Raw genomic sequence first — 23,928 nt, 5'->3', positions numbered from 1 at the left:
CATATGAAAAACACTTTAGCATCACAATCAAGCCCAAAGCCCTCCACCCATATATACCAAAAGGTAATTGGAAATTATCATTAGGAGAAACACAATATAAGCAGTTTGTTTTTAGAACCAGAGAAGGCCTACAGCACAGAAGGAGACTATTCAGTCTTTGATGTCCATCCTGGCTCTCTGCAGGAGGAACTCATCTCCTCCTTCTCTCCTGATAATGTCCTATGGCCTTGATTTTTAATGATAATTATCTGATTCCATTTTGCAAGTCAGGGTATTGTGTTTTACTTGTTTGTGGATTCTTGTAACACCTCTTGTAACATCTCTGCCTCTAGGTTCAAGTCCCTCCTGCTCCAGAGGTGTATCATGTTGTGTCTAAACAGGTCAATAAAAATACCTAGAATCTGTGTCCACCACACACTCAGGAAGTGTATTCTAGACCTCACACACAAATTGCCTGAAAAAACTTTTCCTCATGGTGCCATTGCTTTTTCTGCCAATCACCTTACATCAGTGTTTTCTGATTTTTAATCCTTCCATCAACAGCAGCACTTTCTCCCGATCTACTCTGTCAATCTTTTCCTCACCCTCTCCAATGCCAATTCGCATCCTTCCTAAATTATGGTGCTCAGAACTGGATGCCATGCTCCAGCTGTGAATGAATCTGATTCTGGAGGTATCATGGCCAATACCCCTTTGATGCTCCATCTGAGATCAATACACTCCAGCACACAAATTTGGACAGTATGGGCTCAGTAACCACTTCACTCTGTGTTTACAGTTAGAGAGGAAGCTGCTTATGTATCTTTTCACTATGTAATTAAATTCTTCTTCGCCAGGGTAAGCTGTGAAACACTTTTTGTTTGGTCGCCAGGTATCCCCACTATTTGGTACAATCTATAACTCAATCTATTTTCTTGCCAAAGCTATGGAGAACAATAGAAAACACCAAGCCTGGATGTCTGGCAGCAACATAGCTAAGTTTGCCAAGGACATAAGATTTGAAGGCTTTAATCAGAGGATTTGGACTGATAAAAATGGGGACAGCTTCACTGATTATGTCATCCTGGACACTGATGGAAAAGGAACCGAACTGTATCACACTTACATTGTAGATATGGAAACAGATCTAATACAATTGACAGGGCGAACAATTCATTTTCCCAATGGAGTCTTGCCAAAAACAGATTCTGCATGCTGGTTTACCCGTGGGAAAATCTGCACTGGAGGTAAAATGACATTCTTAAAATCTTATATTTTTTATAGTTGTTTAGTTCCTGTTGGAAGTTTGTGCTTTTCTCAGGACCAAAATATGAAGTTTAAGATTTCATGGATGCCAAAAATCATGTATGTTTCCAGAAAACAATGGGTCATGGTTTTCTGTAAGATTAACAGTGAACTGCAAGGCACATACACTGCTACTGTGAGTGAGCAGTGTAAGTGTGTACATTGGCTGCAGTGTGTGTGAGCAGTGTAAGTGTGTACCTTCACTGTACTCTTGAGAAAAGGTCATGATGAAGTTTTTTTGCTGTTTGAACGCCATCTATCTTTATAGCTCTTGAATGAAAGGAATAATTTATTGTAAATTCATGTTGGACTGCCGCCAGTTTTGTTCTATGGGTGTTCAATTAACACAAACAGAGCTATTTCACTATTTTACAGCCATCAGCAAGTAATCTTTGCACCAATTTAAACTGATTCCAACATTGATCCAAAGGCGTAAGGACAGCATGCCTGTTTTAACTTTAAACATAACTCAAAGAATACCTTAGAGAATGACAAAACCTGTTTATTACAAAAGAGAAAGTGCTAGAAAAGCTAAAAGGTCTTAAAATTGATAAATTTCCTGGCCCCGATGGAATACATCCTAGAGTTCTGAGGGAGGTGGCTGAGGAAATAGTGGAGGCGTTGGTTGAGATCTTTCAAAAGTCACTGGAATCAGGGAAAGTCCCAGATGATTGGAAGATTGCTGTTGTAGCCCCCTTGTTCAAGAAAGGATCAAGACAAAAGATGAAAAATTATAGACCAATTAGCCTAACCTCGGTTGTTGGTTAAATTCTAGAATCCATCATTAAGGATGAGGTTTCTAAATTCTTGGAAGAGCAGGGTCGGATTAGAATAAGTCAACATGGCTTTGATAAGGTGCCACACGGGAGGCTGCTGAGTAAGGTGAGGGCCCATGGTGTTCGAGGTGAGCTACTGGTATGGATTGAGGATTGGCTGAGTGACAGAAGGCAGAGAGTTGGGATTTTCAGAATGGCAGCTGGTGACAAGCGGTGTCCCGCAGGGTTCAGTGTTGGGGCCGCAGCTGTTCACATTATATATTAATGATCTGGATGAAGGGACTGGGGGCATTCTAGCGAAGTTTGCAGATGATACGAAGTTAGGTGGACAGGCAGGTAGTACTGAGGAAGTGGGGAGGCTGCAGAAGGATCTAGACAGTTTGGGAGAGTGGTCCATGAAATGGCTGATGGAATTCAATGTGAGCAAATGCGAGGTCTTGCACTTTGGAAAAAAGAATACAAGCATGGACTATTTTCTAAATGGTGATAAAATTCATAAAGCCAAAGTACAAAGGGATCTGGGAGTGCTAGTCGAAGATTCTCTAAAGGTAAACATGCAGGTTGAGTCCGTGATTAAGAAAGCGAATGCAATCTTGTCATTTATCGCAAGAGGGTTGGAATATAAAAACCATTGTGCTACTGCGACTTTATAAAACTCTGGTTAGGCCCCATTTGCAGTATTGTGTCCAGTTTTGGTCCCCACATCTCAGGAAGGACATACTGGCACTGGAGTGGGTCCAGCGGAGATTCACACGGATGATCCCTGGAATGGTAGTCTAACATACGAGGAACGGCTGAAGATTCTGGGATTGTATTCATTGGATTTTAGAAGATTAAGGGGAGATTTAATAGAAACTTACAAGATAATACATGGCTTGGAAAGGGTGGGTGCTAGGAAATTGTTTCCGTTAGGCGAGGAGACCAAGACCCGTGGACACAGCCTTAGAATTAGAGGGGGTAAATTCAGAATAGAAATGCGGAGACATTTCTTCAGCCAGTGAGTGGTGGGCCTGTGGAATTCATTGCCGCAGAGTTCAGTGGAGGCCGGGACGATAAATGTCTTCAAGGCAGAGATTGATAAGGGAGAATGCGGGTTAGTGGAGTTGAAATGCCCATCAGCCATGATTGAATGGTGGAGTGGACTCGATGGGCCGAATGGCCTTACTTCCACTCCTATGTCTTATGGTCTTATTCCATCTCAGTTAGAAGCCTGGTCCTGGTTACCCATGTTTAGGATTATGGATGAAGTAGAATGATGAAAATAACCCATCGTAGGATTCGAGCATTCATCACTTTTATTTCTCCTTTACTTTATCTATTGTCATGTTGTTCTGTGTACTTCTTATTTTAGGAATCGATCCTTTCTTTGCTGTGACAGTGCCACTGATGATCATCTTTGCTGTGCTTTTCAGTATGGGTCTTGTCTACTGTATAAGGTATAGCATTTGTTAAATTACCTTCGACAGTAAAATGCTTGAGCTCTTGGATTTAATCAAAATTTATTCTTAATCTTTCACAAATATTAATGATCTTGAATTAATGGCAGGAATGGGTTGGTGAGGCGTTATAAACAAGCAGAGTCTTACCTGCTTAGATTCTGCTACTAACCCACACAGGGTTTCAGGCAGTAGCCTCTTAAACCCATACAAACTGAGGTATTATAAGGAGACTGAAGCTCCAACATAGATTTATCTGTGGCTTGAATAAGACTACCACTGCTTTAATGCATCAATTAGTTTTACATCTCACTATAGATCAATTAAAAGTTCTTTTGGCTCAGTGGATACTACCTCTGCTTTTGAGACAGAAACTCTGCGTTCAGATCACACTCCTGGATATTTTGATCATGGAGGAAACACTCATGAGGTGGTTCAACAGGCCTGCTCCTTACCATCATTTCTGTCCTATCCCCATAGGGGAAAAAGATGACTGTGAAGCTACAAGGAAACATGGCCCAATTTATCCATTGACTCAACAAAGAGGCTGAACCATTTCTCATAATTGATGTCTTACAGGATGATGCTGGGTTGGGGTTTTCAGCTCTCTGGTGGGCCATTCAAATGAACCCAAATCCAATTTCTGTTCAGACGACCTACTTTTGAAAGGTGGCAAGCTAATTTCATTAAATTCAAATCCCTTTCTGGATGTAAATAGAAAATCCACTCCATTATATCTTGTTAACCCCATAGCTCAATAATCATAAAACAGTGTACAACATCTAACAATTAATGGATTGTCACGAGCAGTAACACAGAATAAAACTAACATTGCAATTGGTCTGGTAAACCTTCTCTGAACAGCTTCCACCATACTTACATGTTTACATAAGATCAATACTAAACATAATTCTCCAGATGTGGCCTCATCAATGCACTGTGCAACTGAAACAAAACCTCCCTACTTTTGCCTTTAGTTACATTCAAAATAAACAACTTTTCTAATTGCTTGATGTATGGGCATTTTGTGATTCGTGCATTAGGACATCTAGATCACTCTGTATCTCAGAGTTCCGCAATCTGTCACCATCTGGATAATTTAAGAAGTGTTGCATTAAAATACCATCTTCCATAATGTTCCCAAAATGTTTTTGAAATAATTAAGTACTTCTAAAATCTTATCACTGTTGTGATACAGCCTAATACAATTATACACAGTATAGTCCCACATTGAGCAATAATAAACGAACAGGCAAAGAGTCATAGAGTCATAGAGATGCACAACATGGAAACAGACACTTTGGTCCAACTCATCCATGCTGACCAGATATCCCAACCCAATCTAGTCCCGCCTGCCGCACCCAGCCCATATCCCTTCAAACCCTTCCTATTCATATACCCATCTAGATGCCTTTTAAATGTTGCAATTGTACCAGCATTCACCACTTCCTCTGGCAGCTCATTCCATACATGTACCACCCTCTGCGTGAAAATGTTGCCCCATAGGTCTTTTTTATATCTTTCCCCTCCCACCCTAAACCTATGATCTCTAGTTCTGGACTCCCCCACCTCAGGGAAAACTCTTTGCCTACTTATCCTAACCATGCCCCTCATGATTTTATAAACCTCTATAAGGTCAACCCTCAGTCTCCGACGCTCCAGGGAAAACAGCCCTAGCCTATTCAACCTCACCCTATAGCTCAAATCCTCCAACCCTGGCAACATCCTTGTAAGTCTTTTCTGAACACTTTCAAGTTTCACAACATCTTTCCGATAGGAAGGAGACCATAATTGCATGCAATATTCCAACAGTGGCCTAACCAATGTACTGACCTCCCAACTCCTGTACTCAATACTCTGACCAACAAAGAAAAGCATACCAAATGCCTTTTTCACTATCCTATCTACCTGCGACTCCACTTTCAAGGAGCTATGAACCTGCGCTCTAAGGTCTCTTTGTTCATCAACACTCCCTAGGACTTTACAATTAAATGTATAAATCCTACTAAGATTTACTTTCCCAAAATGCAGCACCTCACATATATCTAAATTAAGTGCCATCTGCCACTTCCCAGCCCATTGGCCCATCTGATCAAGATCCAGTTGTAATCTGAGGTAACCTTCTTCGCTGTCCATTACACCTTCAATTTTGGTGTCATCTGCAAACTTACTAACTGGACCTCTTATGCTCACATCCAAATCATTTATATAAATGATGAAAAGTAGTGGACCCAGCACCGATCCTTGTGGCACTCCACTGGTCACAGGCCTCCAGTCTGAAAAACAACCCTCCACCACCACCCTGTCTTCCACCTCTGAGCCAGTTCTTTATCCAAATGGCCAGTTCTCCCTGTATTCCATGAGATCTAACCTTGCCAACCAGTCTCCTATGGGGAATCTTGTCGAGCCTTGGTTTATCCTGTCTTCCAGAGGACATCACCTTTGACCATGCAGCATTGTAATGCATGGAAGAGTGAACCTGGATTGGGTGTTCCATTCTGATCGTTTAACCTACTGACCAAAGAAGTGAAAGTTCTACCAGTGTAACAAGGCTAACACCTTAAGGACAATAAACAGGCAAAAGAAAGTCACTAACATTTGCTGCTAATTTTTTCTCTCTTTTACTTACAGTTTTCCTGTGGGCTAATTTCTGACTTTAATTTCCAGACGCAGAATAATTCAACTTAAGTTACTGAAGGGCCCTGATAAAATATTACTGACACTCAATGATGTAACATTTATAAACCCACAGCTCAGCAAGAAGGTTGGTCATTTATAGCTCAATATTAATTATATTATCAGTTAAATTTCTATGAAAATAAATGAAATGTCACTCAGAATTTTTTTAAAAAGTGAGTTATATCAAAAGGTCTTCATAACCATGTGTGCATGTTATCACTTACATTTGGCTCTAACTTTCTCATGTTTCATTTTAAGAAAATCAGTGGTGAAGACAGCCAACTTAGTGAAGGGGGACAAAGTGGATCTGAGACCAGAAGTAGAAAATCTCCCATGTGGTCACTATCAATGAGAAGTCTTACTCCTGCCACCCATGAAAACTCAAATGTAGCAGTTTATGAGGTTATTATTGTGTTTTATATATTATACGTGTGTGTGTGTGTGTGTGTGTGTGTGTGTGTGTGAATATTTGCATACAATCATTTAGATGTAGCATATACAATTATAATGTATAGCAATAAAGAAATTTACATCAATATGGTTGCTATGAAATCTTCCATGATGATGGAGAAAGGGGTCAGGGATGCCAGGTTAAAGGTTAAAAAATCACATATGAGGCTGGTTCTAATTTTGGAGTGGAGAGATACGTGCCTAGTGTGTCAATGTCCCATTGGGAAAGGCGGTAATAGAAATTAAATCAGGTTTTCACAGTACAGTTACAGACACAATTCAAATGCTTGAGCAACCTGACTGGTCAGTGGAGATGGGAGCTGCTGGCTTCACAAGGTAAATACATTTTGAAAACACTCTGTGTAGGCCAGGAGGAAGCAGAGTACCTCCCATCCCTGAGCCTGTACCAAACCATAGCCATGACAGCTGTTCTTCTTCTTCACCTTCATCACCCTCCTCTGATTGTGCTCACCTCCATGACCTTTCCTTCTCTCCCAATTTCTGGGCTCCAACATTCTCACTACCATCCATCTGCTGTTATTGAGTCATAGAGTCATCCGGCATAGAAACACACCCTTCAATCCAACCAGGCCAGGCTGACCATAATCCTAAATTAGACTAGTCCCTGGCACTTGGCCCATATCCCTCCAGACATCTTATTGATGTACTTACCTGAACGTCTTTTAAATGTTGTAACTGTACCTGTATCCACTACTTTCTCTGGAAGTTCATCCTACAAACGAATCTCACTCTTTGTAAAAAAAATGCTAAACACTTTCCTACTCATCCTATCTATATGTGGTGCAAACTACAAAGAATTATATACCTGAACCACTAGGTCCCTCTGTTCAACAACACTTCCCAATGCCCTACTTTTAATTGTATTTGTTATTGTCCTTGTTTATTGCTGGTATCATGCAATAACTCCTGTTTTGTGCTATTCCTCCGAATGTGGCACAGTCACCTGCTTTGGATCAATTCAGTTTACCTATAAGCTCACCTATAAAGTACAAATAAGGACTGTAGGTGTTTTTCTGAAGAGGATCTGTTTCAGTTGGTGAAGTGTCAAATCAATGAATGAGAAAAAAAGTAGATTTTAAAATCCCAGAGAAGGAGCTGGCAGGAATTCTCAGTTTGGAAAGATACATGAATAGGAAAGGTATGGGCCAGGAGCAGGCAGGTGAGACCAGTTTAGTTTGGAATTATGTTTGGCATGGACCGGTTGGACCAAAGGGTCTCGTTCCATGCTGTAGACTCTATAACAAAGCAGACTGTTTACAAATGCTTAATTGTCCACGGCGGATATTTCTGTGTATAATGCAGAAGATGCAGTATCAGTTCATTCCAAAAAGGAAGAAAGATCCTAGGAGGAGGCATGGGTGGCCGTGGCTGATGAGGGAAGTTAAGAAACATATAAAGTTAAAAGAGAAAAAGTATAACGTAGCAAAGATAAGTGGGAAAATGGAGGACTGGGAAAATTTTAAAGAACAACAGAGGATTACTAAGAAGGAAATATGCAGAGAAAAAATGAGGTATGAAGGTAAACTTGCAAAAAATATAAAGGAGGATAGTAAAAGCTTTTTTAGGTATGTGCAAGGCAAAAAAATGGCTAAGACTAAAATTGGGCCCTTGAAGACAGAAACAGGGGAATATATTACAGGGAACAAAGAAATGGCAGAAGAATTGAATTACTACTTCAGATCTGTGTTCACTGGGGAAGACACAAGAATCTCCCTGAGGTAACAGTGGCTGAAGGACTGAACTGAAGAGAATTTATATTTGCCAGGAATTGGTGTTAGAGAGACTGTTAGATCTGAAGGTTGATAAGTCCCCAGGGCCTGATGGTCTACATCCCAGGGTACTGAAGGAGGTGGCTCGAGAAATCGTGGATGCATTGGTGATTATTTTCCAGAGTTCGATAGATTCGGGATCAGTTCCTGCGGATTGGAGGGTGGCTAATGCTGTATCACTTTTTAAGAAAGGTGGGAGAGAGAAAGCAGGAAATTATAGACCAGTTAGTCTGACCTCAGTGGTGGGAAAGATGCTGGAGTCTATTATAAAGGATGAAATTTCAAAACATCTGGATAGTAGTAACAGGATAGTCAGAGTCAGCATGGATTTATGAAGGGGAAATCATGCTTGACTAATCTTCTGGAATTTTTTGAGGATGTAACTCTGAAGATGGATGAGGGAGATCCAGTAGAAGTAGTGTACCTGGACTTTCAGAAAGCTTTTGATAAAGTCCCACATAGGAGGTTAGTGAGCAAAATTAAGGCGCATGATATTTGGGGCAAAGTACTAACTTGGATTGAAAGTTGGTTGGCTGATAGGAAACAAAGAGTAGTGATAAACGGCTCCATTTTGGAATGGTAGGCAGTGACCAATGTGGTACCGCAGGGATCAGGAAGTGAGTTAGTGCTGGGACCGCAGCTTTTTACAATATATGTTAATGATATAGAAGATGGTATTAGTAATAACATTAGCAAATTTGCTAATGATACTAAGTTGGGTGGCAGGGTGAAATGTGAGGAGGATGTTAGGAGATTACAGGGTGATCTGGACATGTTAGGTGAGTGGTCAGATGCATGGCAGATGCAGTTTAATGTGGATAAATGTATGGTTATCCACTTTGGTGGCAAGAATAGGAAGGCAGATTACTACCTAAATGGAATCAATTTAGGTAAAGGGGCAGTACAGAGAGATCTGGGTGTTCTTGTACACCAGTCAATGAAGGTAAGCATGCAGGTACAGCAGGTATTGAAGAAGGCTAATAGCATGCTGGCCTTCATAACAAGAGGGATTGAGTATAGAAGCAAAGAGGTTCTTCTGCAGCTGTACAGGGCCCTGGTGAGACTACACTTGGAGTACTGTGTGCAGTTCTGGTCTCCAAATTTGAGGAAAGACATTCTGACTATTGAGGGAGTACAGCGTAGGTTCACGAGGTCAATTCCTGGAATGGCGGGACTACCTTCCGCTGGAAGACTGGAGCGACTGGGCTTGTATACCCTTGAGTTTAGAAGACTGAGAGGGGATCTGATTGAGACATATAAAATTAATAAAGGATTGGATACTCTGGAGGCAGGAAACATGTTTCCGCTGATGGGTGAGTGCCGAACCAGAGGAAACAGCTTAAAAATATGGGGTAGACCATTTAGGACAGAGATGAGGAGAAACTTCTTCACCCAGAGAGTGGCGGCTGTGTGGAATGCTCTGCCCCAGAGGGCAGTGGAGGCTCAGTCTCTGGATTCATTTAAGAAAGAGTTGGATAGAGCTCTCAAGGATAGTGGAATCAAGGGTTATAGAGATAAAGCAGGAACAGGATACTGATTAAGGATGATCAGCCATGATCATATTGAATGGTGGTGCAGGCTCAAAGGGCAGAATGGCCTACTCCTGCACCTATTGTCTATTGTCTATTGTCTCATTAATGTTATATCACTGTCAGCAATAATCTGCTCATTGGAAAACAATTTGAATTCCTCCAGTCCACTCAGCTCCTGACCTCATTAGAGCTTTGGTCCAAACATGGGTGGGAGCATTGAATTTCAGAAGTGAAGGGGTGAGTGGCAGCCCTTGATATCAAGGCTGCATTCGACCAAGTAAGGCAACAAGGAGTCTGAGCAAAGCTGAAGTCAATGAGGATCTGTGAGAAAATGAGTCATATCTAGCAGCAAATTAGTTGGAGGTCAATCATTTCAGTTTCAGGACATTGTTTCAGGAATTCCTCAAAGTAGTGTCCTGGACACAAGCATCTTCACAAACCGTAATGACATGCCTTTCACCAGAAGGACAGAAGTGAGAATGTTCACCCATAGTTACACAATGTTCAATACTGTTCACGATTCCGCTGATAATACAGCAGCCTGTGTCCAGATGAAGTAAGATCCAGACAACATCTATGCTTGGGCTGATAAGTAACAAGTAATATTTGTGTCATACAGCTACTAGACAATAGCCATCTCCAGCAAAAGTGAATGTAACATTTTTTTGTTGACATTCAATGGCCTTGGCATTGTTTGCAAATTCTGCATTAAGTAACTCACTTCCTGATTCCCCGAAGCTAATCCACAATCTATAAGGCACAAGGCACAAGTCAAAGAATCATTGAATCCCTACAGTGTGAAAGTAGGCTGTTCAGCCCATCGAGTCCATACTGATCCTCCGAAGAGCTTCCCACCCAGACCCAACCCCTACCCTATCCCTGTAACCCTGCTTTCACAATGGCTAATCCATCCAACCTACACATCCCTGGACACTGTGGGCAATTTAGCATGGCCAAACCCCTAACCTGCATATCTTTGGACTCTGGGTGCTTCCGGTTTCCTCCCAGAGCAAACCCATGCAAGCTCCACCCGACAGTTGCCTGAGAGCAGAATCAAACCCGGGTCCCTGGTGCTGTGAGGTAGGGCATTACTAACTACTGCTGTCTGTTAGTCAGGAATGTGATGGAATACTCCCTACGTGCCTGGATAGGTGCAGCTCCAACAACTCTTGGGCAGCATGGTGGCTCAGCAGTTAGCACTGCTGCCTCACAGCACCAGGTCTCAGGTTCGATTCCGACCTCAGGTGACTATCTGTGTGGAGTTTGCACATTCTCTTCGTGTCTGTGTGGGTTTCCTCCGGGTGCTCAGGTTTCCTCCCACAGTCACAAAGATGTGCAGATTTAGGTGAATTGGCCATGCTACATTGCCCATAGTGTTAGGTGCTTTAGTTAGAGGGAAATGGGTCTGGGTGGGTTACTCTTCGGAGGGTCGGTGTGGACTTGTTGGGCTGAAGGGCCTGTTTCCTCACTGTAGGGAATCTAATCTAATCTAATCTAAAACTCTCAAGAAGGTCATCATCATCCAGGACAAAATAGCCCCCTTGATTGCCACCACATTCACCACCTTCATCATTCACTCCTCTAGTCCTGACATACAGAGGTAGCAATGTGTGCAACCTACAAGATGCATTGCTGTAGCTCACCAAGGTGACTTTGACAGAAACCTTCACCCAGAAGTACAAGGAGAGCACATACATGGGAAGACCACCACCTACAAGTTCTGCTCGAAGCTGTTCACCATCCTGACTTCCTTTGCTGTCATTGCATCAAAATTCTGGAATTCCTTACCTAACAGAACTGAAAACAGTGCCAGCATGATACATGCCGCACTTTTTCATGATGGCAGTTTATCCTCACTATCTCAAAGGAAATTTAAGATGAACAGTAAATGCTTTCCTAGCCACCAATACTCATGCCACACGAGCGAATTTAAGAAAGAAACATATTTTGATGTCATTACAATTGTTCCATAACATGTACTTGTCAATATTTCTGCTTAACAGCAGTATCTCTTTAACATGTTTCTGACTGTCATGAGATTGCTTTCTTCTGTTATTGGTAAGTGTGTGTGACTACAACTGCGACAATTCATCACTAGGACGTCACAATGTGAAATAAAAGAATTTCCTTTTTGCAGGGTGACTGGGTTTGGTTGAAGAAGTTTCCTTACGAAGAATATGGAAATATTAAGCCAGGTGCAAGTGCTATGTTTGAAATGGTAAGTTTAAGAGGGAAAAAACACAATCTTTTTATGTTCAGCCCAATGCAGGTTTGGGATTAGTGAGTTCAGTTTCTGCAAATGGCGTTTTTTGATCAGCTGACAGGGGAATACCAAAAGAATGTGGGAACAGGAATGGGCCATTCAGCTTTTCAAGCAAGTGCCAAAAACTTAAGGAAAGGACTCCTTTTGATTTGTCTTTTGAGAGATGCCTTAAGTCAATAGAGACAAAGTCTGTATGGTATAGCAGGCCAGCACTATAACTCTATCCAAAGGTGTGGGCTTACTGTTGGCGATGTTATGAGAATGCTGAACATATTTGCATAAAATTTCTTTCTTCACCATTTTAACAAAGGGTAGGTGATAAGCCTTTGTATGATAAACGTTACTTACAGTCATTTATACCTTATGGTCTCATTGTCCAAGTGCTTTTACTTCTGAGACATTTCGTCCTATTTTACAAAACATTTTCAGAATCCTGTAATGTAATTCTTTGCCTTGAATAGAAATTGTAAAATGCTTTGTAGAGACCAATTGGTATCATCCTCCAAATAGCTCACCTGGAAGAAAAACATCCTCACTCCTTCATGTCACAATATCTTGAATCCATTTGTAAGGAACAGGCACATCATCTGGCTATAGTTGTTTAAGGGCCTGAATAACTCTACAGAGGCTGGTATCCTGTCACCAGGTCACCCTTTATTTACACATGCACAGTAGATGGGCTAGAGCCAATTCATAGAGTGAGGAAAATCCCTAATACTCTTGTTTATTGTGTTGTCATAGTCTTACCAGACCATAGGGGCTGCTGTCTCATTAGAGAGATATAACTGGTGGTGTTTTAACCTGAGGGCCACTAGATCTCAGGCGAAGGAAGAGGTTCAGATGGAGAGCCCTTCATGGTAACCTCAAACCAGTGATGGGAATGCTGCTGACATCACATTGCTCTGTAAACCAGCAATCCAGCCAACTGAGCTAAATCGATTTCTGATAGCCCTGTTTATATTTTTTCTTTCTTTTCTTTTCTCTTTTTTAATTTTTTTCTTTTACTTTGTTTAACCCCCACACTATTGCCTAACTGTGGTTGTGCTTATTTATGTGTGTGCAGGTATGAGACACAGTGAGAGACACAAGGTGTATGAATCTTTATTCAATTTCCACCTCCAGGATGAAAGAAAACAACCGAGTGGCCAGTGACAAGCAGTGCCTTTCACATCAAAGGGCAATGCTGTGTGATCAAACAGTGAAGGGGAGATACTCCTGTTTATTTTCTTTTCCCATGTTGTGTATGTGCGGGTGTGAATCCTCTGGTTTTTTTATTTTTATTTTTTGTGTGTGTGCAGATGTGAGACACAAGGCGCACAACCCTTTATTAAAATTTCCACCACAAGGAAGAAAAGAAACACCAGAGTGTGGATACCATTTTTTTTTCTTCTTCTTCTTTCTATTTTTTTCTTTTTTTTCCCCCAGCACCCATGTTGTGTGTGTGCAGGTGTGAGACACAGTGAGAGACACAAAGTGTACGAATCTTTATTCAATTTTCACCTCCAGGAAGAAAGGAAACACCCGAGTGGCCAGTGACAAGCAGTGCCCTTCACATCAGAGGGCAATGCTGTGTGACGCCACTCCATTTATTTTTTTTGGACACCCCTGTTTGTTTTTTTTCTTTTTTTTAAAACCCCCACACTACCACCTAATTGCGGTAGTGCTTATTTTTTTCCCCAGCACCCATGTTGTGTGTGTGCAGGTGTGAGACACAGTGAGACACAAAGTGTACAAATCTTTATTCAATATCCACCACCAGGAAAAATAGGAAAACACTCAAGTGGTCAGTGACAAGCAGTGCCCTTCACATCAAAGGGCAATGCTGTGTGATCGAACAGTGAAGGGGAGATACTCCTGTTTATTTTTTTTTATTTTTTCTTTCTTTTTTTTCCTAATTAACCCCACACTACCGCCTAACTGCGTTAGTGCTTATTTTCCCCAGCACCCATGGTGTGTGTGTGTGTGTGTGTGTGTGTGTAGTTGTGAGACACAGTGAGAGACGCAAAGTGCACAAATCTTTATTCAATATCCACCACCAGGAAAAATAGGAAAACACCTGAGTGGCCAGTGACAAGCAGTGCCCTTCACATCAAAGGGCAATGCTGTGTGATCAGTGAAGGGGAGATACTCCTGTTTATTTTTGTTTATTTTTTTTTAATGTGAATCCCCTGTTTATTTTTTAAAATTTTTTTTTAATTAACCCCCACACTACCACCTCACTGCGGTAGTGCTTATTTTTTCCCCAGCACCCATGGTGTGTGTGTGCAGGTGTGAGACACAGTGAGAGACACAAGGTGCACAAATCTTTATTTAATTTCCACCACCAGGAAGAAAGGAAACCCCCGAGTGGCCAGTGACAAGCAGTGGCCTTCACATCAAAGGGCAATGCTGAATCCCCTGTTTATATATTTTTTTTATTAACCCCCACACTACCGCCTAACTGCGGTAGTGCTTATTATTTTTATCCCCAGCACCCATGGTGTGTGTGTGCAGGTGTGAGGCACAGTGAGAGACAAGGTGTACAAATCTTTATTCAATTTCCACCACCAGGAAAAGCAGAAAAACACCCGAGTGGCCTGTGACAAGCAGTGCCCTTCACATCAAAGGGCAATGCTGTGTGAACAAACAGTGAAGGGGAGATACTCCTGTTTATTTTTTTTTGTTTTTTTTGCAATGCTTCTCCTGGTTATATTTTTTTTTCTTTTCTTTTTTTTTATTAACCCCCACACTACCGCCTAACCGCGGTAGTGCTTATTATTTTTATCCCCAGCACCCATGGTGTGTGTGTGCAGGTGTGAGACACAGTGAGAGACGCAAAGTGCACAAATCTTTATTCAATATCCACCACCAGGAAAAATAGGAAAACACTCAAGTGGTCAGTGACAAGCAGTGCCCTTCACATCAAAGGGCAATGCTGTGTGATCGAACAGTGAAGGGGAGATACTCCTGTTTATTTTTTTTTATTTTTTCTTTCTTTTTTTTCCTAATTAACCCCACACTACCGCCTAACTGCGTTAGTGCTTATTTTCCCCAGCACCCATGGTGTGTGTGTGTGTGTGTGTGTGTGTGTAGTTGTGAGACACAGTGAGAGACGCAAAGTGCACAAATCTTTATTCAATATCCACCACCAGGAAAAATAGGAAAACACCTGAGTGGCCAGTGACAAGCAGTGCCCTTCACATCAAAGGGCAATGCTGTGTGATCAGTGAAGGGGAGATACTCCTGTTTATTTTTGTTTATTTTTTTTTAATGTGAATCCCCTGTTTATTTTTTAAAATTTTTTTTTAATTAACCCCCACACTACCACCTCACTGCGGTAGTGCTTATTTTTTCCCCAGCACCCATGGTGTGTGTGTGCAGGTGTGAGACACAGTGAGAGACACAAGGTGCACAAATCTTTATTTAATTTCCACCACCAGGAAGAAAGGAAACCCCCGAGTGGCCAGTGACAAGCAGTGGCCTTCACATCAAAGGGCAATGCTGAATCCCCTGTTTATATATTTTTTTTATTAACCCCCACACTACCGCCTAACTGCGGTAGTGCTTATTATTTTTATCCCCAGCACCCATGGTGTGTGTGTGCAGGTGTGAGGCACAGTGAGAGACAAGGTGTACAAATCTTTATTCAATTTCCACCACCAGGAAAAGCAGAAAAACACCCGAGTGGCCTGTGACAAGCAGTGCCCTTCACATCAAAGGGCAATGCTGTGTGAACAAACAGTGAAGGGGAGATACTCCTGTTTATTTTTTTTTGTTTTTTTTGCAATGCTTCTCCTGGTTATATTTTTTTTTCTTTTCTTTTTTTTTATTAACCCCCACACTACCGCCTAACCGCGGTAGTGCTTATTATTTTTATCCCCAGCACCCATGGTGTGTGTGTGCAGGTGTGAGACACAGTGAGAGACGCAAAGTGCACAAATCTTTATTCAATATCCACCACCAAGAAAAGTAGGAAAACACCCGAGTGGCCTGTGACAAGCAGTGCCCTTCACATCAAAGGGCAATGCTGTGTGATCATACAGTGAAGGGGAGATACTCCTGTTTATTTTTTTTTCCATTTTTTTTAACCCCAGCACCCATGGTGTGTGTGTGCAGGTGTGAGACACAGTGAGAGACACAAGGTGTACAAATCTTTATTCAATTTCCACCACCAGGAAAAGTAGGAAAACACCTGAGTGGCCTGTGACAAGCAGTGCCCTTCACATCAAAGGGCAATGCTGTGTGATCATACAGTGAAGGGGAGATACTCCTGTTTATTTTTTTTTGTCCTTAGACCCCTGTTTATTTTTTTTTTCTCCTTTTTTTTAACCCCCACACTACCGCCTAACTGCAGTAGTGCTTATTATTTTTATCCCCAGCACCCATGGTGTGTGTGTGCAGGTGTGAGACACAGTGAGAGACAAGGTGTACAAATCTTTATTCAATTTCCACCACCAGGAAAAGTAGGAAAACACCCGAATGGCCTGTGACAAGCAGTGCCCTTCACATCAAAGGGCAATGCTGTGTGATCATACAGTGAAGGGGAGATACTCCTGTTTATATCTGTCAGCCAGAACTCCCCGATTGGCCAAGGTTAACAACCCCAATCAGCGAAATCATACTCAACAAGATTCACCTGGTCAATCACTACAGAACCCCACTCCAGCCCATCAGGTATCTCAATTAAATAGAAAAATGTGACCGCAAAAATACACCAATATATTAGTACTATTTAGCAATAATTCTAGTACTATGACAGGCATCAAATTCTGACTGTATTTGTGGATAGAATTTATTTCCAAATAATGTATAATTCTATGCAAATATGTTATGAATTCAAGCACATTAAACTCAGAATACTGTATACACAGGCAGGAAGTGTAAGCATTCAGCCGTTTAACCATATTTGTTATCTCTGTGGTTTCAAATTCTGACAAACCTTACTTACAAATCTGTTAGAAACAAAGGGCTGAATCATATGTTTTTGGCTAAGTGCAAGCTATGTCCAATTTTTTTGGAGGTTTTTCACCACTAGGCCTAGTAAATTTTCTCATTGTGTCTTACCAAACTTACCATCATCACCAATCCACATCCCCGCACCTCATCACAACCCTCATGTCCAAATCCAGCCCCATCTTACCACCTGCCATTCCCAGAGAAACTTGCCACTGCTGGAATACTCTGAAATTTGCCCACATCCCTTTTACCTGTGCCATCTTTACGAGCCCATTGTGCACTTTGTGAAGCTCTGTCAGTTTGGAGCTGTCCTGCACAATTCCTGATGTTTGCCTTGGACATGGCAGACAGGGGAAATTGTCACACTTCTTTGTAGGCAGGGACCTGGAGGTCCTGTTGGACAGGGTTGTACAGAGTCAGGAATTCCTCTTAGAGTCATAGGATCACATAGCCATGCAACACAGAAAAATGGCCTTCGGCCCAGCTCATCCATTCCGATCAGGTAACCAAAACTGAACTAGTCTCATTTGCCTGTATTTGGCCCATCTTCGACTAAACTTTTGCTATCCATGTACCTGTCCAAGTGGCTTTTAAATGGTGCGATTGTACCTGCCTCTACCACTCCCTCTGGCAGTTCATTCCATATAATACAAGTGGAGGCCATGACATCAGACCATGCCAGCCTGGTCTGAGATTTATACTCAGGTTAGAGCAGCCTCAGACATCTGAAGGAGTGCCCAGACCATGAGAAGAAAGTCAATAGCCTTTTCAAGTTCATCAGCGTAATTTTTTCTCCAATATCTCACACTCACTCTGTGTCAGTTACCGGACTTATTTCCCGCAAAACCTAATGCACTATCACTCTCACTAATGCTTACCCACTTATTTATTCTCAATTCTAACACCTGTAATCATGCACACCCTCTACATTGCCTATTCACTCACTCAGGATGGAAATTAACAGTTGTGCCACTTGCTTTCATCTCCTGTAATACCTGCCTGTCTCTCATTCTAGGAGGAAAGCAGCCCCCAGTAGGCTAGCAAGACTTAATATGGGCAGTGAGCAATGTTCCCTCTAAGCTTTCAGTATTCTGCACCTGGCGATTGGCTTAGGCATGTTGATTACAATACTGTCTTCTGAATTTGGAAGTTGCTGCTGTACATGGGCCTCAAAGGCCTATGCAGCTGAGAAGAAAATTAGAGAGAATACTGGTAGTGAGCTTCCCAACACTCAGCTCTTCATAATTTCTGTGGAAAGCATCCTGACTCCCACTGCCACAAATGGCAGACTGACCATGTCCAAGGACCTACACTGCTGCTGGAGTTTTCCCTTAATTTATTGCCCTGGGATCCATGATCATAGGTTATCTCCCTTGACCAAACTGAAATTTGCTTACAATTATGACAAACTTCCTGTCTGTGTATCTGTAATAAATGCAATGATAAGACAAATGTGATATGAGCCTGGTAGCTCTCTCTGAGGAGCCAAAGCATACAAAGGCAAGGCAAAGCAGGGATGCTGTGAGCTACCAGGAGAGTTCAGAATGAGTGACTAATCTGATACTGAGTGAAAAGTCTGGAGTTGCAGCCTGGTGCAGTCCATATGCTGGCTGTATGTTCCTGAGCACACAGTGTCCTTTACAATGATAATTGCCAGTGTAGCATGAGCTGCAACAGAAACATGCAGAAACTCATTGGAGGTGTGCCATGAGGGCTCTTAGAGGCTGGTATATATTGGATGCCAACATCCATGGATGTGGGTACGTGTAGGTATTGCCCTGAGATGTTGGCATCCAACATGGATGTCCTTTGGTGCAAATGGTGAGATGAAGTGATCAGGTATTCACTCCGATTTCCATCTTAAAATTTCTCATCATCTATTGGTTGGAGCATTATTTTTGCAGAAGGGGCTTAACAAAAGGATCCAAATGTCTGATTTTCTTATTTGGCAAGGTGATAATTGTGAACACGTACACCAGAAAGATTATTTCATAACACTTCTTACTTATCTAAATCTATTTTTCCTTTGGCACCACCAATTGTTCCGATTTTCATTGACATAGATGAAGGATTTTCGACATGAAAACATAAATGTTTTCCTTGGATTCTTCTTTGACTGTGGGATGCTTGCTATTGTGACTGAGTTCTGTACCCGTGGAAGCCTGCTTGATCTGCTGAGAAATGAAGATGTGAAATTGGACTGGATGTTCAAATCATCATTACTGCTGGATCTGATCAAGGTTGGTTACATTCCTGATATTATTGGCACTTCTGTTCCTGTCAACATTGTGGAGGTTGTTACTGGTCTTGCAGCATTGTCTTATAGCAGATGAAAGTCAATTTTACATTGCAATAGAGAAATATGTTATTCTTTCTTCCAAATGAATCTTTCACCAAGGGAGTGAAACAGGGAATGTGTACCAATGCAACTCACAAAGACTGTCAAGCACATTCTTGCATTTTGATGCAACTTGCTTAATTATGCCTGAGTATTTTAGCAAATAAATACATAAAGCTCAGATAAAGAAAGACTTGTATTTCTACTTATAGTACCTGCCAAGAACAAAAGATTTTGTGCAGTATTTTACAGCAAATGAAGTACTTTTTGAAGTGTAGCTGTGTTTTATTCATTCATTGGTTGTGGATGATGCTGGCAGGGTCAGAACGTATTGCCCATCCCTGTCACTGATGTAAGAATATAAGAAATAGCAGCTGGAGTGGGCCATTGTCTCCCCCAAATCTGCCTTGCCATTCTATAAAATCATGGTTAATCTGCCTATGCCTCTAAAGCATTTTTGTGCCAACTCCTCATAGCCCTCTTATCCTTGATATTTCAAAATCCAGCTTTCTCTCCTTTTAACACTTTCAGTGATATCGTGCTCACAACTCCCTGGGGTACAGAATTTCAAACATTCACTACCCTCTGAGAGAAAACTTTCCTATGCACCTTGGTTTTAAATAGGTGTCCCTTTATTTGGTAACTAAATCCTGTACTTTGAGACTCCCCCAGTCATGAAAACATCTTCTCAAATTCTCCCATATCAATCTTCCTCAGAAATGTATATATTTCAATAAGATAATCTCTCATTCATTGAAATTGTAATGAATAATGATCAAAGCCAAGTGAATCAGCCAATTAAATCTCTTTCAAACTGCCTTCAATGTCAGCCTTAATCATGAGGACCACAACTGTGCACAATACTCCAGGTGCAACTCTACCAACACCCTGGACAGTTGTAACAAAACTTCTCTATTTCTAAACTTTACCTCCCTAGCCACAAAGGCCACTATCCCATTTGCCTTCTGAATTACTTGGTGCATCTGCATGCTACCATTCTGCTTCTCGTGCACTATTACGGAGTCTCTCTCTATTTAAATATTAGTCTGCCTGTTGTTTCTTGCTACCCAACTCTTTCCTATGTAACATGCTTTCCTATGTAAAGCTCCTTCTGCAAAGTGTTTGCTCACTCGCTCAACCTACCTTGATCCCCTTGCAGATTTCATATGTTTTGATCACCGGGCAATGATACAGATGTTGCAAATCACTTTGCTCGTTAGACAGGAGGAACATAAGTCAGAGCTCCTACTCCTGATCCTGTCCAATGATGCCTGGTGGAAATACTTATGGCTGTGACCACTTTGTAAAGAAAGGATCAGGTTTGGCTGCAGTGCCTGAGTGGGGTATTGTACCTGTTGTGAATAAAAATGATTCTTAATATTATGGAGCAGACTAAACCCCCTCAAAGTATTTTGAGGATGGATTAGATCCTAACTCTTTTTATTTTAAAATTAAATGTTAGATGTTGCATTCCAAATGCAGCTCAATCGAACAAACTACTGGAATTAAAGCAAAACACACTTTATTGTTCCACTATAGTTAAAATACAACAAAAGATAGAAGAAATTAGAATAACTTAACTCTACTGGAAAACTTAACAGAATAATAGGTATAGTAACTAGTACTAATTAATTGTTCCAAAATAGTAATCCCATAAACATACCCCTTGGCAAAAGACAAATTCAGAAAACAGGTTGTCTTGCATGCAATTCCAAAACCTGGAAGAAAACCCCTGGACTGGAATTTTGGGAGACAGAGAGAGAGAGGACAAAAATAGCTTCCACTTCGTCAAGACCTCAACAGGGACTCCTGAAAGCTAAAACTAACATTCCTGGTGCTGTGAGAACTTGATCACACCCATTCAGGCTGCTTCTATTGTTCCAACTTTAAAAGAAAACCCAAGGCGGCACAAGCTGATTAATTTAGTGGCTCTGGTAGACTGGTCATCTCCTCTGCCTTAAAACCTCTCTTCAAAAGATAAACAGGTTAAAATACACCTCTTAAAGCCATAGTATCATCACATTTAATTTGTTCTTTTGAAAAGCATTACTTATATGGAAGAAACCTCAGAATATGTGTTCGTATTGAAGTACTTTATTATTTAGCTGGATATGCAAAGGGATGCCATCCTTGTCAATGTGAATCCAATTTCCAACCAAACATTATAAAGCACCATGTTCCCCAATTAGTGTGATGTTACATAGAATATATAACCATTTGTGGACTGTTTGTTATAAAAGTAAGAATGCTCTTAGCGTTATTCAGTCTGGAAATGGACAATTGGTTAATTTTCCAATAACTTACTACTACAGGGCATGAGGTATCTACACCACCGAGAATATGTACATGGAAACCTCAAGTCAAGGAACTGTGTTGTAGATGGACGCTTTGTCCTAAAGGTGACGGACTATGGATATATTGAAGTGGCCAAAGCCCAGAACATTCCATTGATGGAACCTCCAGCAGAAGGTAAAAACAGGCACTGCAGGTTAATATAGTACTTCTCATCTTGACGCATATTAGACTTTTATACACAAACCATGTCGACTTTTCCTATTGAGCAGAGTTAGTCTGCTGCTGCCTTTTCTTTTGGTGTGGTGTCTGTCATATAATCAAGTATTTTGAGGCTTGAAATAACACCCCGTGGAGATTTCTTGACATATCGTTCCTTCTTTCACGCTTTCAGAAGAAGCATCAGATTGCCATTCAATTGACTTAAACTAAAAGGGTTTGTGCATATCTGAAATAACATTGCACAAAACATTCAGTGTCCAAATGCTAATCCTCATAAAATACCTTTTTAAAGCTTTTTGCCTTACAGATCTTTGGATTGCAGAAGTACACTGTGAAAGTTTCAAAAGAATTACTTCCGCTATTTTATTTCGGAAATTGCAATGCTGAGCTTTTACCATAAATAGAGACAGTAAATGAAAGTGAAGTAAGGCTTTGTGGATTGTGGCATCAACCTGCTGGCTCAGCCAAATAGCTACTCTTCATAAAAGAGTCTGTCTAACCAAAACTTTGGAAGGCTGTCAAAGTCAAATAGTTATGTTCTTATCCAAGATCCACATTATCTGTCACGTCTTTTTAAACACAAGTTCCTGACAAATCTGGTAGCTTCCTCATCTATTTCTCTATTATTTCTTTATGCCATGCTATTGTTTAATGTGGTTCTAAGCCTTTTTAAGAAACCCCTATCCATTATGCAGCTTATAATACACCACACAAGCCACGTTACAATGCATGTTTACTGCCCACTATAAAGTAATGGTGACAAAGAATGTATTCATATGGTTTTGTGGTTAGCAGGAACAAATTTTCACATGTTGCCTCAAGATAGAAAGACACTGAAAATTGGCTATAAATGAGCAAACAACTAAACTCAATAAAACTAATGGCAGTTTTTTTTAATGAAAATCATTTCCATTGTGGCTATACTTTGTTGAGTGAAAGCATTAGTCATAACAGTGAAGTGCTGTAATGGAAAATAATGACACAATGCACATGTTGTCAAAACAAATGACTATGCCCAACATAAGAATGCATTATTTATTTGTTAATCATGCACCTAAAACATATAAAAACTAATGTACTTGACAGGTGAGTGTAGTAATTTGTTTTGGAAACATATGCTCTGGGTAATTGTTTTCTTTTAAAGCATTTGACTATGTGCTATTATGGGGAATGTTTGGTTGAGGGTCAGGGTGGTAATGCTTCTATATATGTGAATACATATTCTTACTGATGACAGAAGTGCGACAAGTATTTAACTGAAACTCACACCTACTTATATCTGATGTTTTGTATCTGACAAATATAGTCAGTGTGGAAGAAGAGTGAAGAAATCATCCTCTGTACACAAAAGTGCTTTTCACTTTGGCCTGATTAATACTTCACATGCTGGGTTTGATTCTATATTTGTTCAAATTATTTTGGCCTCCGTGCCTCTTTTGCAGTCCATTACCAAACTCAGTCTCTCAAATTGAAAACTATAAAAAAACAACAGTGAAAGAATTAATGAAGCAAAGCTAAAAACAGGAAACAGAAATGGGAGACTTAATAAGAATCGATAACTCCTGAAATATAAGGCAAAGATTGATATGAGCGCAAAGCAAATTCACAGAACAGAAGCAGGCCTAATAATCTTTCAAGCCCTTTCACAGATCAAGGATCCATCTATCCACCCACTCAACAGTTTTTTTTTCAATCAGATCTCCTTGTAAAGCACACTTTGGACCCTTTTTGTATTGTGTACTTTAATGATTATCATAAGTCAGTGACTTCATGTGTTTAAAAGACTTTGCATAAAAATGTTCTGCTTTATTTCTTGTGTGTACAAATTTGTAATTTTTGTAATTAATTATTGTTCAGGCAAAGTTGTTTTCTGGTTCAGTAATTTGAAATTAACAACATAATTAATGCAGAGAAGCAGAAATGTAGGACAG

At 40.8% G+C, this 23,928-nt stretch overlaps 1 protein-coding gene across 1 annotated transcript in view; it reads left to right on the top strand.

Annotated features, from left to right (window-relative positions):
• LOC132820301 (retinal guanylyl cyclase 2-like) overlaps window positions 1-23,928 on the top strand; it is a 49,486-nt gene that overhangs the window by 5,530 nt on the left and 20,028 nt on the right. The window contains exons 3-9 of the mRNA XM_060832324.1: window positions 872-1,226; window positions 3,412-3,496; window positions 6,164-6,260; window positions 6,434-6,577; window positions 12,085-12,165; window positions 19,209-19,385; window positions 21,796-21,952. Of these exons, the coding sequence (XP_060688307.1) occupies window positions 872-1,226; window positions 3,412-3,496; window positions 6,164-6,260; window positions 6,434-6,577; window positions 12,085-12,165; window positions 19,209-19,385; window positions 21,796-21,952 (1,096 nt within the window). The remainder of the gene's footprint in view (window positions 1-871; window positions 1,227-3,411; window positions 3,497-6,163; window positions 6,261-6,433; window positions 6,578-12,084; window positions 12,166-19,208; window positions 19,386-21,795; window positions 21,953-23,928) is intronic.

Source organism: Hemiscyllium ocellatum, chromosome 11, assembly GCF_020745735.1.
Source record: "Hemiscyllium ocellatum isolate sHemOce1 chromosome 11, sHemOce1.pat.X.cur, whole genome shotgun sequence".
Lineage (NCBI taxonomy): Eukaryota > Metazoa > Chordata > Chondrichthyes > Orectolobiformes > Hemiscylliidae > Hemiscyllium > Hemiscyllium ocellatum.
The sequence above is the reverse complement of the archived record's forward strand: the minus strand, read 5'-3'. Positions and strand labels throughout refer to the sequence as shown.